This window comes from Thamnophis elegans, chromosome 3 (assembly GCF_009769535.1).
Source record: "Thamnophis elegans isolate rThaEle1 chromosome 3, rThaEle1.pri, whole genome shotgun sequence".
Taxonomy (NCBI): Eukaryota; Metazoa; Chordata; class Lepidosauria; order Squamata; family Colubridae; genus Thamnophis; species Thamnophis elegans.
The window spans coordinates 125,038,006-125,053,438 of NC_045543.1; the positions used below are offsets into that span (position 1 = coordinate 125,038,006).

Below are 15,433 nucleotides of genomic sequence, written 5' to 3' on the forward strand. Positions count from 1 at the left end.
TCACTTAACGACAGGGTTACTAACGTGTTCAGTCCCCCCTCCTTCGCTCGTTAACAGACGACAGGCAGACAAACTTAAAAGGAATTCACTTTATCAGTCCTCGGCTCAAACTGGCTGCGAGCCCAAAATAAACCTAAATAAAGTCTCTGCCTGAAGATAACGGAATGCAAAACAAATCTCTCTTATGGCAAAACAAGGTATACAAAAAGAAAGCAAAGCACTTCTCCAAGTGTCTCTTCGAATCAGGGTTACAGAAAGCAAATCACTTCTCCAAGTGTCTCTCACAAATAAACCACGAGCTAGGATCAATGAACGAATGAATGAACGTTGACTCCTGCAACCAGGGCGTGGCACCATCCGTCCTTTTATCACCAGAAGACCCCACTAACGAGCCCCAGCTGCATTGTTAATCTTGCATCCCGAAAAGACTCACAGGAGACTTCTGCTGAGTCACAACACTAACGTATTAAGTTCAATGATTTGCTTAACAACTGAGGCAAGGAAGGTCATAAAAATGGGGCAAAAGAACCTTAAGAAATCTCACTTAACAACAAGAATTTGGGGTTTAATGGTCATAAATCAAGGACTACCTGTATTGGCGCTCTCCACCATCCCAATTAAAAATGAAAAGATGGAAAAAAAACCTCAAAAAACAACAGGAGTTCTCAATGCTGTCAACATGTACATTTTTTTAAAAAAGCTGGGGAAAAGTTGATTGTAATAAATATGAAGCAATGGCAAATCAAACTAAAATAAAATGATATTTTTCTTATTAACATGAAAGAGGAATACCATCAAAATAATAAGTTCTTTTAAGACGTAATTTTAAAACACGTCAAGACTGGTTCCTTTAAATCTAATTTCTTTTCTTTTTGTTCTTCATTTTAAGACTATTTGTGCTTCTCCTCAAATCTGCATGGAATGTCACAGCAGTTTTTCTTGCGGCTTTTTTATTGTCCCTTTTTATTGATAATACTGTATCATCTGCTGTAAAATGCTGAGGATGCAGTGTGCTGAATTATTGATATGACTAAATATAGAACGATGATGCAGATTAATGGAATATTAAACTCCTTGCCTTTTATAAGCAGCCACTTGCTACTGATTTTTAAAACTGAACAAATGCATTTTGAAGAATCACTGCTGGGGCTGAAAATGAATTCGCTTTCAGTGGGGAGAAAGATTATTCCACTTGTCTCTGTGCAAAATGATGTTTTGTAGGATTAGAGTTTTTGCACTGTACAGTTCAAATGTGAGTCTAAGACCTAATCAAGCATCAGACCAGTGGTGGGATTCAAATTTTTTTTACTACTGGTTCTGTGGGCGTGGCTTTGTGGGTGTGGCAGGGGAAGGTTACTGCAAAATCTCCATTCCCTCCCCACTCCTTGGGGAAGGTTACTGCAATCCCCATTCCCTCCCCACCCCACTAACCTGCTTTCCAGCTCCATTCTCCTGTTCAGGCAACAAAAGAAGATCAGCTGGGAGGCAGCGGGGGCGGAGCCAGCCTATTTGCTGGTTCTCCAAACTACCATATTTTTCAGAGTATAAGACACCCCTTTTCCCTCAAAAAAGAGGGTTAAAATTTGGGTGTGTTTTATACACTAAATACAGCTTTTTTGGCCTCCCGAAACCCCGCCCCCTTCACCAAAATGACCATGCAGAGCTTTAGAAGGCTTCCAGAATGCTCCTGGGAGTTAGGGAGGGCAAAAATGAGCGCAAAATGGGTCACTTTTACTCATTTTTGCCTCCCACCCCCTAGGAGCACTCTACAAGCTTCCTAAAGGCTATGCATACCCTTTTTTTGAAAAAAAATGGGCCCATTTTCATAAAATTTTTGGGAGGTCTGCAGAGTGCAATTTTTTTTAAATTTGTCTCTTCAAAAACTTAGTGCGTCTTATACTCCGAAAAATACGGTACCATTATCAGTTCTCCAGATCCTGTCAGAACTGGCTGAATACCAACTCTGCATCAGACACCCAGATGAATTCAGCTTCGCTGCTCTTTTAGTTAGTTCTTGAAGTCTGAGGTAGTTACAACCCCAAGGGAATTTCTGATCTGAGTAGTTTCCTACAGAGCCCTACTCATTTGCAGAAACAGCTAAACATTTCCAAACTCATTTGCAATATTCTGATGGGAAAAGCTCTATCACTAAGAAAATTGTTTCCGCACGATAACATGGACATTTAAGTAGTAGAAAATTGAGTACATAAGGATTAAAGATCAACCCTGATCATCAGGGATGTTTAAATTTGCCCGTCTGTATGATAATGTGTATACTGTAGTTTTGGCAGTGGAACTGCTGCAAAAGTGCTAAATCAAGAAGGATGTAATTGGTTGTTGTGTATCTATCATCCTCACGTAATTATGACGATGTGTTCTGCAGGCATTGGTTCCATTGCTTATTGTGAGTCATAAAACAGTGCATGTTAAGAAGGAAAATTTCATTAGGATAAAAAAAAATCCAACAATATTGCACTCTGCAGCCGAACGTTAATGAGACTGGAAAGTGGTAATGATCAACTACATTTTATTTCATGCTGTATTTGTTCAGCTCTAATCTTATCAATGAGACACGAGCAATATATTTCATACTGCTATATTTTGTGGCTGGGTAATGGTGTGAGCAAAATAAATTTGCTCAAACCAGGATGTTCTAAATAGCATACTTGACTTTGGCAAGCTCAAGTTTTTGGTTTGTTTTGCTTTCTTTTGGTCAGGAATTTTAACAGTTAAGTTTGCAAAAACTGCTTTTTCTTTTTTGCTTGCTTATTGTTTTTGAAGGAGAAAAATAGCAGAAACTAGGTTTCCACAGTTATTGGCTTTGGGTACAAAAATTTGGTTCATGTTAAATTTGATTACCTGCATAACAGTGAAAATATTCAGGCCAGGGTAGGAGAACCCCATTTAACTGGGAATGAAACATAACTTGCAAGCATGATCCTTTCTTACATACAGTGGCAAATTTCTACCTTAATAGGAAATGATACATGAGCTTGCACATAAACCTCATCTTCAGTTGTTGTACGTCCCTCAGCCAATCATGTTTGCTCAGAAACAATCATTAACAATTAACAATCATGTTAATTTTGAGTTAAGTTATTTCCATGTGATTTAATTATTCCCAGGGATGTTTAGAATCACAGCTATTTCCAGATGTAACCAGGGACATTATTTCCATATAAATCATTAAGTGCGGAAGACAAAATCTACCTTGAGCCTACTGCCAATAGCTAGAAGTTTGTGTAAAATAAAGTATCCTGAAGAACATTCTAACCTTAACCCTTAAAATTGTATCTTATGATCTAGAGCAGAATGGACAATTTTCATGCAGCCAGGGCCTGTTTGCTAATTATTTTGGGCTGCTTGGATGGTTGTTTTGATATATAAAAAAACCCAAACCTTTTGTGGGTTTTCAACATCTCTCTATAAAATCCTTTCAAATTCTCCAAATGCAACAGAGAAGGGAAATAATCCATATGAGAGAATCTCTGGGGGCTCAAAACAAAATTGGTGGATTCAGGTAGCTGCAGAAACAGCTTTTCTCATACTATATTGAAGTCCTCTCACTTCTGCAAGTGACAATTTGTTTCTGTTCCTCTCAATTCTAGCTGTGTCAAGGGAGCAAACTATCAGTTGTGTATAAGAAGATCCATATTAGTCTTCTGAAAGCCTATAAAGTCCCATCTTCTATTTCTACAGTGTTGAGTCAGAAGCTTATAGGTAGCTCAAAGCTAATGTGCCCATAACCCCCACAGAATGTTATAAGAACAATGATAGCTTCTCTGATTCCATTCTAACTTGTACTGACTCAAGAGGTGACTCAGGAGAGTTGGAAGGAGAGACAAGCGGGTGACATCTTGATAGCTCCCTTGCTCAGAAGAAAGAGGAAGAGGCAGAAATGGTTTCCTGATGAAATAGCCATGTTTTAAAGGCCCTCCTAAAAATGTTGCTGTTCCACAGAATGAGGGACAGGAAGGGGAGAGAGAAGGGTTGATCCTGATCCCGAAAACATCAGTCCCTAGAATAAAAACCATGTTCTGTCCAATTTTTCTTCATTCATTGATTTTCAGCCTTGAATCTACCTTCTTCTATTTTATCATTTTAAATTGGAAATGCATTTAATTATACTTAATTTACTTAATTTACTTTACTAAAATTGCCTGCAGGAATTCAGGAGGCAATTGAAATTGCACAAAAGAGCCTTAGGCATCTATTTCAGACAAGTGTCGTGCCCCTTCAGAGATGCTCTAGATCGGAGTGTCTCAACTTTGCTGACTTTAAGATGTGTAGACTTCGATTCCCAGAATTCCCCTGGCAGCGTGCTACGTGAAGAATTCTAGGAGTTGGAATCAACACATATTAAAGTTGCCAAGGCTGACCAACACTGATCTACATGGTAGGCAAGAAACAGCGGGGACATCCATCTCTTTCTGCTATCCCCCTTTTTTTTCTCTTCTGATAGCCTTTAGTCCCTGTCCCAAACAGAGGGATACAGGCAGGGAAATAAAGTTCCTGCTAGAAGTCTGAATTAACCCTTTGCATAAAACCACATTAAAATTAAGCCTAGGGATATATCAAAGTGGTCCAAAAGCATCTGGAGCCTGGGGAGGGTGAAAAAGAGGCCCAAGGAGTTAACCGGAAGTTCAGGAACTATTACAGAATAGTTGCTAGTTGTTCTGCTTCGAAAACCACAAAGTCTCCCCTGGGAAGGTAACAAAGAAAACTAGTCATGGAAAGGATGTGTAACATCTCTGACAATACTGTGGACCCTGGTCAAGCATCGCTTATATGCTATGTCCTGGATAGAAGGAAGCAAACTTCCAATAATCTTTTCTGCCGTCCTTGCCATTGTCTGCACAGCTTTCGTGTCTGAAGCAGTAATGCTTCAAAACCACACAGGATTACAATACAACAGGATGCTTTCGATCATTCCTGAATAGAAAGTGGGAAGGATGGGGGAAGGAAGATGCCCTCTTCTCATACTGCATTACAGTTCTTTTTTCTTTCCCCTTAGTGCCTCAAGTCTATGTAAAGTCTGAGAATATAATCAGTTATGTGGGTGACATTGTGGTCTTGACTTGTGATGTTGGCGATGGGAAAACCGAAGTTAACCCAAGTTTTTGGATCTGGTATTCAAATAATGGAAGTGGAGAGGTAAAATTCTGTTTCATTTATGGGAGGAATCCTACCCCCACTCCCACCTCATTATTTCAAGATAATTTTCAAGATATGCTTTTGTAATATAGACCCGCTCTTACCCCAGCTAGACTATGAATCAAATGTTCATAGATTTCCAAAGATTGTTTGTTTTTTAATTTCCCTTTCATATGTCTATTTCACTGTTATAATTTTCCGGTCAGAATCTTCATTTATATATTTAAATATCTATATAGCTTTAAATATATATATTGGAATTTGTAATGACTTATGAGTGTATGATGAAGATTCTTCACTCTTTTTTCTTCTGTCAGGTGGTTATTAATTCTACCCTGATGCCAGAGAAGTACAGCTTTATCCAGACACCTGCAAACACAACCAAACTGAAGATCTTTGATCTCTCTGAATTAGATACCAGTTCTTACTGGTGCAAAGCTAGATTTCCACTAGGTGAAAGCAAAGGAGAAGTGTCCCTCAAAGTCCTGACGTATCTGGTACCTCTCAAACCATTTCTTATAATAGCTGCTGAAGTTATCGTTTTAGTATCGCTTGTTTTTATTTTTGAAGTGGTCTCCAAAAAGAAACAAGGGAATACTGGTAAGATATGAAAGAATAACATATTCAAGTATGCTTTTATTTGGTACTTTTTGTGCATTAAGAATGGGACGGCAATGAATGGTAAACTTCTGTTTGAGTGGAGTTTCTTGGGGGGGTCTTGGGTAAAGGAGGTTTATTAATTTCTTGCATTATATCATTGTTAGCACACAAATTATGCAGGTAAACTAATTTGCAGAGCTATAATTTGTGTCATGATTATGACATGTGGAACATCAGTATGTCTTCTACCAGAGCCTGTGATGATATGTTCCCATTGTGTTGGACCTCAACTTCTAGAATTCTTGAGCCAGGATACATAATGTAAGAGGAATTGTAGGAACAAGTCCAACAGAATGGAGCATGCAAAGTTGGGAAAGATTGCACTAAACCATAACAAGAGGTAAACTTTGTTTCCTCTGTTAGAATTTCTATTATTAGAATTTAAAAACAAAGTCACAGGGTCAAGTAACCTTCTATTGGCCGAGGGCTGCATTTTATCTTCATGTGATGGATCCAGGGATACATTTAAAAAGTGAACATAGTTCTTGGGAGCAAGAGGGACACACACAACAAAAAGTGACTACACCATGACACAAATGGCATGGTTTAGGTACATTCACCAGGCATCAAAACATAAGTGTAAAAAACAACGTTATGTGCATGTTATCATTTTGGTATCACTGCATAATGCAGATGTTGTTGACAGGGCATATAGCCTGACTTTACCATTGTACACAGGACAAAACGATTTCCCCATAAAAATGATTTTCAATTTTGAGCCAGCAAGCAAAATGATTCATTTTGTCCATCTGTGAAATTGCTAGCATGTGTTGCTAGCGAATTCTTTTGCTGAGTTTGCTGATTCCACCACCACCCAGCAATTTTTGCAGGAAAAACATCAAACAATACATTATGCCCATAAATCCTTAACTGCCATCCTTGCTTTATTATAACTAACAAAGAGTTGCTTTACCACAGGATTTTCTTCTTCTTTTGAAAAGCCATTCATAGAGTCAGGACACAAGTAACTACCTCTGCCTCTCAAAACATCTCTAAGGAAATTTGGTATAAGTATTTGGTATTTGGTATAAATTTATTTATAGGCCGCCCTTTTCCCTGAGGGGACTCAGGGCGGCTTACAACTTATGTGGGAGGGGATACATACAATGACGTATAGAACATACATAATTAAAAAATAGAGCAACATTCATCATTCGGGTGGGGACGGATTATAATCTTTAGCCCCAGGCCTGACGGGATAGCCAGATCTTGAGGGCTGTGCGGAAGGTCTGAAGGGTGGTGAGGGTACGAATCTCCACGGGGAGATCGTTCCAAAGGGTCGGAGCTACTACTGAAAAGGCTCTCCTCCGCGTAGTTGCCAGTCGACACTGACTGGCAGATGGAACTCGGAGGAGGCCTAATCTATGGGATCTTATAGGTCGCGAGGAGGTAATTGGCAGAAGGCGGTCTCTCAAGAAATGGTGCTTACTTCAAACTATCTGGGTTTATTTGCTATTCAGTAGAAAGCTAAATGATGAGTGGAATCGCACAGGTGCTGCCAATTACCTCCCTGCGACCAATTAGATCGCATAGATTAGGCCTCCTCCGAGTACCATCTGCCAGTCAGTGTCAACTGGCAACCACACGGAGGAGAGCCTTTTCAGTAGCAGCTCCGACCCTTTGGAACGATCTCCCCGTGGAGATTCGTACCCTCACCACCGTCCAGACCTTCCGCACAGCCCTTAAGACCTGGCTAGCCCGTCAGGCCTGGGGATAAAGATAATCTGCCCCCACCCGAATTATGAATGAATGTTGTTTACTATTTTTACTTTTATGTACTGTCTTGTGTCTATTGTCTGTACCTTCCTTCCCCATTTTATGTAAGCTGCCCTGAGTCCCCTCAGGGAAAAGGGCGGCCTATAAATACTAATAAATACCAAATACCAAATAGGTGCTATATATTTTTGAACAAGAACATTAAAGGTTTTGTATGTGCTCCAAATATTTCATGTTTTAAAATTGAATTCAACAAAGAGGTTGAGGCGCAGTTTCGTTTGGTGGTTTTGTTGCATATCAGAAAGGAATGTGGTGGACTGGGAGAGAAATGTTGCGAATCCTAAAATAATATCTGTGGCCACTGAAAGGGAGAACTCATGTCCTCCAGTTGGTCTCCAAGAAAAGGCAAAGTGCCTTGGTTGCAGATTACAATGCAGAAGAAAACTTTATTCTCCATACATACCCAAGGGTGGGCTGCTGCCGGTTCAGACCAGTTCACCCGAACTGGTAGTTCTTATTCTGTGCAGTTCAAACAGGCAATTCAGACCACCGGCTGGCCCCGCCCCTGCCCATTTTGGGGGCCAATTTCAGGGTGATTTTGTCTGGGAAAACAGCCTTAAAACATCCAAAAACAGTCTGTTTTTTTTGGATGTCTTCAGGGCATTTTTCAGAACATTTTCAGGACATTTTTCCAGCCAAAATTGGCCCCCAAATCAGCCTGAAAACGTCCCCCAAAACATCCCAAAACACTCTGTTTTTCATGCTGTTTTCAGTCTATTTTTCAGTCCATTTTCAAACCATTTTTCAAGCCAAAATAATCCTAAAAATGACCCCCAAAATGCTGAAAAACAGTCACTTTTTCAGGCTGTTTTCAGTTCATTTTGGGGCTGTTTTCATGCAGTTTTTCCATCCTGAAAATTGGCCTGAACCCCCCCCCCCCCAAAAAAAAAGCCCTGAAAATGCCCAGAAAAAACCCCCAAACAGTCTGGTTTTGGGGCTATTTTCAGGCTGAATTTCAAGTCAATCTCAGGCCTTTTTGGCTGTTTTCAGTCCGTTTTTCGGGCTGTTTTCAGGCCTTTTCCAGCCATGGGTATCATGACTTCATCCTGCATAAGAACTGCATGCTTTGTGTCATTTGTGAGATGATGTCATGATGTTCTTATATCTTTGGTCAAATGCTTATGTGTGCTTCTTATCACATTGGAAGAACTGAAACTTTTCCAAAAGATGTTCAATACATAGCCCCATTTTTATAAGGATAATTATTACATATCAAGAGTTTTAATTTTTTGCTTTATTTTTATTCCTTCACTTCAACAAAATTATTTATTTTATGTTTTATTATCTTATTATTTCTTTATTATATGCAACAAAGAGATTTCATTAGTTGGCAGTGTTTTAAGAAAGTAACAATATTTAAGTAAGTACAAAGCAAAATCACCTGGTCGCACTCTAAGAGAGGAAATGTATTGACATTAAATTAATGTGGCTGTTAACTATACTCATAATTAAATGGGTAAAGGTCTTCTGCACACTAAAGGAAGAAACAGCAGCTTTTTATCTTGCAGTATTAGTGGGAAAAGTATTTCACACCATGTAATGTGCTTCCAGCTGCAGTATTCCATTTTTGAAAATTTGTGCTTTCCATATTTCCACCTAAGGCATGATTCCTTTCGTAGAAAGAATTTGTAAGCAGTCATGTTAATCAATTATATTAACTATACAATTGATTATAAGGTAAAGGTAAAGGTTACCCTCGCACATATGTGCTAGTCATTCCTGTCTCTAGGGGGCAGTGCTAATCTCCGTTACAAAGCTGAAGAGCCAGGGCTGTCCTAAGATATCTCTGTGGTCAAGTGGCTGGCATGACTAAATGCCGAAGGCATCCAAACTCTGTTACCTCCCCACCAATTTGCCTATTTTTCTACTTGCATTTTTACATGCTTTTGAACTGCTAGGTTGGCAGAAGCTGGGATAAGTAACGGGAGCTCACTCCATTATGTGGCACTAGGGATTCGAACCACCAAACTGCCAACCTTTTTGCTCAACAAGCTCTGTATCTTAGCCACTGAGCCACCACATCCCTAACAATTTAATATAGAATCCCTTAAACTCATAAACAAACAAACAAATAAATAGCAATAGCACTTTTTTACCACTTCATAGTGGTTTACAGCTCTCTCTAAGCTGTTTACAGAGTCAGCATATTACCTCCAACAATCGCGGTCCTCATTTTACCAGCTTCAGAAGGATGGAAGGCTGAGTCAATTGCCAAACTGCTGGCAGAAGGTGATCAGCAGAAGTAGCCTGCCGTAACGGCACTCTATCCATTGCGCCACTATGGCTCTGGAATAAAACTATACACAGTTTGGTCTAGTGTTTAAGGCACCAGGTTAGAAACCAGGAGATTGTGAGTTCTAGTTCCACCTTAGACTTGAAAATCGACTGTGTGTCTTGGGCCAGTTTCTCTCTCTCAGTCCTAAGAAACAGGCAATTGCAAACTACTTCCCAAAAATGAAAACATGTAATCCAGACGGTCACCAGGAGCCAAGACTGACTCAAAGGCTTGAGTCAGGCTTGAAATCTTAAATAAGTAAGGAAGTGAGTAAAATATACCAACACAAAATAAAAATCATATTGGTTTCTTTCTCTTTGCAGAAGTTGAAAAAGAATTCGAACAAGTGGAAACATTGTAAGTAATAACATTGTAAGTAATAATGTTCTTGTTGTAAAGTTAGAGCAAATCTGTTTCATGTTACCATACAAAAATAGTGTAAAGTTGAAACAATAACAGGTGACAACCAACACCATTACAATTGAATTTTAATGGGGGCTGGACTTCAAATATTACCATATTTTTTGGTCTATACGATGCTCCGGACCATAAGACGTAACTAAATTTTGGGGAAGAAAACAAGAAAAAAAAAATCTGCCCCTGCCTTCCAGCATAAACCAGTATTCATCTGGCTAGCATCCTTGCAGCAAACAGCAAACAGCCTGGTCAGCTTCATGTTATTGCAGCCTGATTTAGCATCAGCAGCTCATTGGTGATTGGATTGGCCTCCTGGAATACCACCAATCAGCTGTGGGGATCGTTGCCGCCTATCACTGCCTCTGCACATCCCATTTTCGGCTTCCATGTGTCCCATTTTCTCTATCTCTGCCCATCCCATTTTTGGCCCGTTCCAGGCAGCACAGCAACGGGCTACCTGGAATGGGCCAAAAATGAGACATGTGGAGGCTGAAAATTGGATGCACGGAGGCTGAAAATAGGGCATGTGAAAGCCAAAAACGGCTGAAGGGTGGAGGTCAACAGGTGGGTGGGGCTTCGGCAATATTCACTCTATACGACACACAAACATTTCCACCCACTTTTTGGGGTGGAAAAAGTGTCCCTTATAGTGCAAAAAATGTGGTAATTCTGTCTCATTTGTTTAGTAGTGGAGTGGGAAGATGGTTGGCAGGGAACTGAGCCTCAAACATATACCATGTAAAAATACAAAGTTGTTTATTCTTCTGCTAATGAAAGTGAGTATGAACTGCTATGTTTGAACATTGCTGACTACTTGCAAAATAGGGGGGAAAATATATTGCAAGCTTCTTCTAATATAGTCAAGTTTGATCTTTTTTCACATTTACCTATTCTGCTTAAAATAGTAATGGTAGTATCAGACTGTTTGTCCCCATCATCCAACCAAAGTAATAGGAAATAATTTCAAAAAGGAGATTTTTTTTTTTTACCACAAAGCACTTGAATAGAGAAAGTACACTTTGGTTCCGTGCTGCAAACTCATATCTGCATGTACACATTTCCAAAGACTTACTGAGAACGAAACTGTTACAGGGAATGGTGGTTTTTTCCCCTAGTCCTCTTGTTATACTATGCTCTTGGGTTATTCCCATGTTCAACCACTCACTCAGGAAACCTAAATACAATAATTCTTAGGTTTTAATTTACTGTGCTTGTGAGCTAGCTAGTTGCTAGGATGGGTATGCAGGGGAACAAACTTCAATAACCTATTTAACCATCTAACTTCTGTCAGTCCCACATCTTGACTCGCCACTTGGTATCTGATGAGATAATTTATAATTCAACCATCAACCGGCTTTGTTTCAAATCGGTGCATTAAATAGAAACATAATACAAACTAGCCAAATTAGAATAGAACACTCATGCCTCACAACAGCTTTCTGGGAAATCCCACCAGATCTTATCAATGCCTCATATGCATTTTTGTGAAACCACAGGCCTCTAGCTTGTTCAGAACACTGAAGAAATTCTCATTTTTATTTTTTCCCATAGGCTGAAAAAGGTCACATATACAGTTTGAAGCTTGGAATTTTTCTCCCTCACTTGCATTTTTGTAGAAGGAAATGTGAAGGCTGTCTTATTCATTTACAGATATATACAGATATAGTTTCAATTATATAGTGTATTTCTAGAACAGGGGTTTCCAACCTTGGCAACTTTAAGACTTGTGGACTTCAAGTCCCAGAGTTAAAGTCCACCGTGACCCGTCAAAACCACGGAGGACAAAATCGCGCTCGACGAAAGCGCGCATTTGACGTCATCACAGCGTGACGAAAAAATTAAAAATTGAAATAAAATTAAAATTAAAGCAAGCCGATTCACATAAAGGTAAGGGTTAGGGTTAGGGTTAGGTTAAGGGTTAGGGTTAGGTTTAGAGCGTTAGGGTTACGTTTAGCGTTAGGTTAAGGGTTAGCGTTAGGTTTAGCGTTAGGTTAAGGGTTACGTTTAGGGTTAGATTTAGGGTTAGCTTAAGGTTAGGTTTAGGGTTAGGTTTGGGGGGGGTTAGGGTAAGGTTTTCGCTTTATTTTTACATTTTTCGATCACAGCGCAATGTTTTCGTCGCGCTGTGATGACGTCAAATGCGCGCTTTCGTCGAGCGTGATTTTGTCCTCCGCGGTTTTGTGGTGGAACCAAAGTCCACAAGTCTTAGAGTTGCCAAGGTTGGAGATCCTTGTTCTAGAAGATATGAAGCCTCACCGATAGCTAGCCTCTACTATTAAAACCATATCTTATATCTCTGTTCTGCTCTATTGCTGGGGACATTTTGCCAAGCAAGAATTAACAAGTGAGGAAACCCATCTAAGCATAAAAGTCCATACTGAACTTAATACAAATCAATCCATGATGGGAAAAAACCTGAACCTCCCCTTCATTATTCTATACAGGAAATCAGAAGACAGCAATGGTGTGGAAAATAGCACTACCCGACACAGGAATGTCTAAATCCCTTATTAAAAGTGGTAAGTTAAAAGGTAAAACTGAAGGGATCCTGTATCTATTAGTGTCCAGGTTGTTGACATTTTTGGACTGTCAGGTTTGATCAGGCTGAACAAGCATTTAAAGAAATGTTGGGATGCTGGTCTATTTTATTCAGTTTATTTGCACCCACCTCACAGAGGCAGCTTTGGGTGGGAAACATAGACCATTATCAAAAACATTTGGTTTAAGAATAGAAACTGAAAATTAAAAATGAGACTGGACTGCAATAAAATGAAAAAAAAAAGGAAACTGGGGTAGCTATCAACTACCGTATTTTTCAGAGTATAAGACGCACCGGAGTATAAGACGTACCTTAGTTTTTGGGAAGGAAAATAGGGGAAAGAATTCTACCTACCAGTTATTCACTTTTATTCCCATAACACCAGAAAAGCAAGCAAACACAATAGTATAATAAACTGACACTTTTTGCCACTTTTTTTTTCTCCAGGCAGCTGGGGAAACTCTTAATAAGCTTAACTAGATGTCTGGGCATTCAGCCAAAAGCACTCCATGCCTATAAAAATGTAACAAAGCTGAATCAACAAACCAGCCCAGCTTCCAATATTTTTACGGCATCATACTGTTGGAAAAATTTCCCAGCCGACCGAGGATGAAAGATTTGAAGATAAATAGTATCTTCAGTGTATGCACCAGGAAAATCTGGGGAAGAGACATACATGGAGAGAAGAAGACTCCTACTGATTCTCTTTTTGAATATATGAAAACTCCCTTTTTGTCTTCTTACCCAACTCACACACACACACACACACACACACACACACACCGTCACCAGCAGTGTTCACACTGGAGAAAAAGTTAGGTGGGAATTAGTCAAAAACATCTGAAGAGCACCAGATTTGGAGGTGTCTTGTCTGTCTGAAGTGCAGGTTATATAGAAGACACTTTTGCCATGTCAATTGAAATGTTGACTGGGAACGGTTGCAAGGAATAACACCAAGTAAAGGACTTTTGATTAGCCCACAAAAGACATATCAGATACTGCTTTAATATGCAGCTGTGCGTGGGTGTTGCCAAGGAAAGCAAAGAGAGGAAGTAATATCATAGTTGTCCAGATGCCGTTGTGGCTTCTATCAGACAACTGTGCAGGTGAGCAAATATTTTTTGGGTACCTCTGCACACATCCCCCCCCCCCAAAAAAAATGCCAGTGGCTGGTAAAATGGGAAATGGGACGTTTAAAACTCTCAGCTTTAACCAGCAGGCGAAAGGGGTACTCATTGGAATCAGATGGTATTACGACTGCATTTCTTTAATCTTTCTGTTCTTTTTAATTTAGGTAAGATGAAAAGAAATGCCAAGACTGCACTGGATTAAAAAAAAAAACTTTCTGAAACAGTGGAACTGTATATACTTGGTTTCTAATGATGGACTTCTAGGTGTCTTAAATATATTGCTTTAAAAATGCCTTTTTATAAAAAATATAATAATGAATGTATTAAATAAAGCTAATGTGATTCATATTGTCCTAAAAGTTTTAGCTAAACTTATGCTATAGACTCTTTTATATCTGTTCAAGCCTTAGTCTGCAATTAACCCTAATCTACTATTAACTTCCATTCATTTATCTGAATATGTATAGAATGCATTTTTGTATATGATGATCAGCATCTAGTGGAAATACAGGTAGTCCTCAACTTACAATAGTTCATTTAGTGACTAAAGTTATGTCACTGAAAAAGTGACTTATGACCGTTTTTCACACAACTATTGCAGTATCCCTATGATCATATGATAACAATTGAGATACTTGACACTTGCAGTATCCCTGGCTCATGTGATCACCTTTTGTGATCTTCTGACAAGCAAAGTCAATGGGGAAACTAGATTCACTTAACAACCAGATTGCTAATTTAGCAACTGCAATGATTCACTTAATAACTGGCAAGAAAAAAAATCATAAAATGGGGCAAAACTCACTTAACAAATGTCTCAGTTAGCAACAGAAAGTTTGGGCTTAATTGTGGTCGTAAGTCGAGGACTACCTGTATTCTCCTGATTTGTCTGCTAGTAAAGTAGTATTATCAGAAGAAGCCATACAAGCCAAGATTTAAAAGGAAAAATAAATTACAAGGGGTTGAGCCTTTATATTGAGAATATATATATATATATATATATATATATATATATATATATATATATATATATATATATATATATATATATATACACACACACACACACACACACACACACACACACACACACACACACACACACACATATATATATATATATATATATATATATATATATATATATATATATATGTAGCTGCTGACTACTTCAGGTTTGGTGTTTCCAGGAGTTTCCTACTCCTGGAAACACCAAACCTGAAGTAGTCAGCAGCAGCCTGAAGATGACGAATGTGACTTCGTCGAAACGTCGCCAAGACATCTCCAATTCTACGCGGGAGAAAACCCGAACAACTAGAGACCTACATACTAACACCCGTGAAAACGTCAGAAAACTATATATATCAGCACAAATTGAACAAAAATGTAACAAAAAGGCAACAGTAAAAATATTGGGTTTCTGCCTGGATGGTCTCTTGTGACGAGCCGAAGGACAGAGAATGGAAGTAGTGATATTCCTCC

The 15,433-nt window shown here is 39.1% G+C and overlaps 1 protein-coding gene across 2 annotated transcripts in view; it reads left to right on the plus strand.

The window, feature by feature from the left end:
- Nucleotides 1-12,801, plus strand: part of EMB (embigin) — a 38,388-nt gene extending 25,587 nt beyond the window's left edge. For both annotated transcript variants that reach the window (XM_032212445.1, XM_032212446.1), the window contains exons 6-9: nucleotides 5,015-5,154; nucleotides 5,472-5,754; nucleotides 10,189-10,222; nucleotides 12,727-12,801. In XM_032212445.1, coding sequence (XP_032068336.1) covers nucleotides 5,015-5,154; nucleotides 5,472-5,754; nucleotides 10,189-10,222; nucleotides 12,727-12,784 — 515 coding nt within the window. In that variant the 3' untranslated portion in view covers nucleotides 12,785-12,801. The remainder of the gene's footprint in view (nucleotides 1-5,014; nucleotides 5,155-5,471; nucleotides 5,755-10,188; nucleotides 10,223-12,726) is intronic.
- Nucleotides 12,802-15,433: the final 2,632 nt, after the last annotated feature.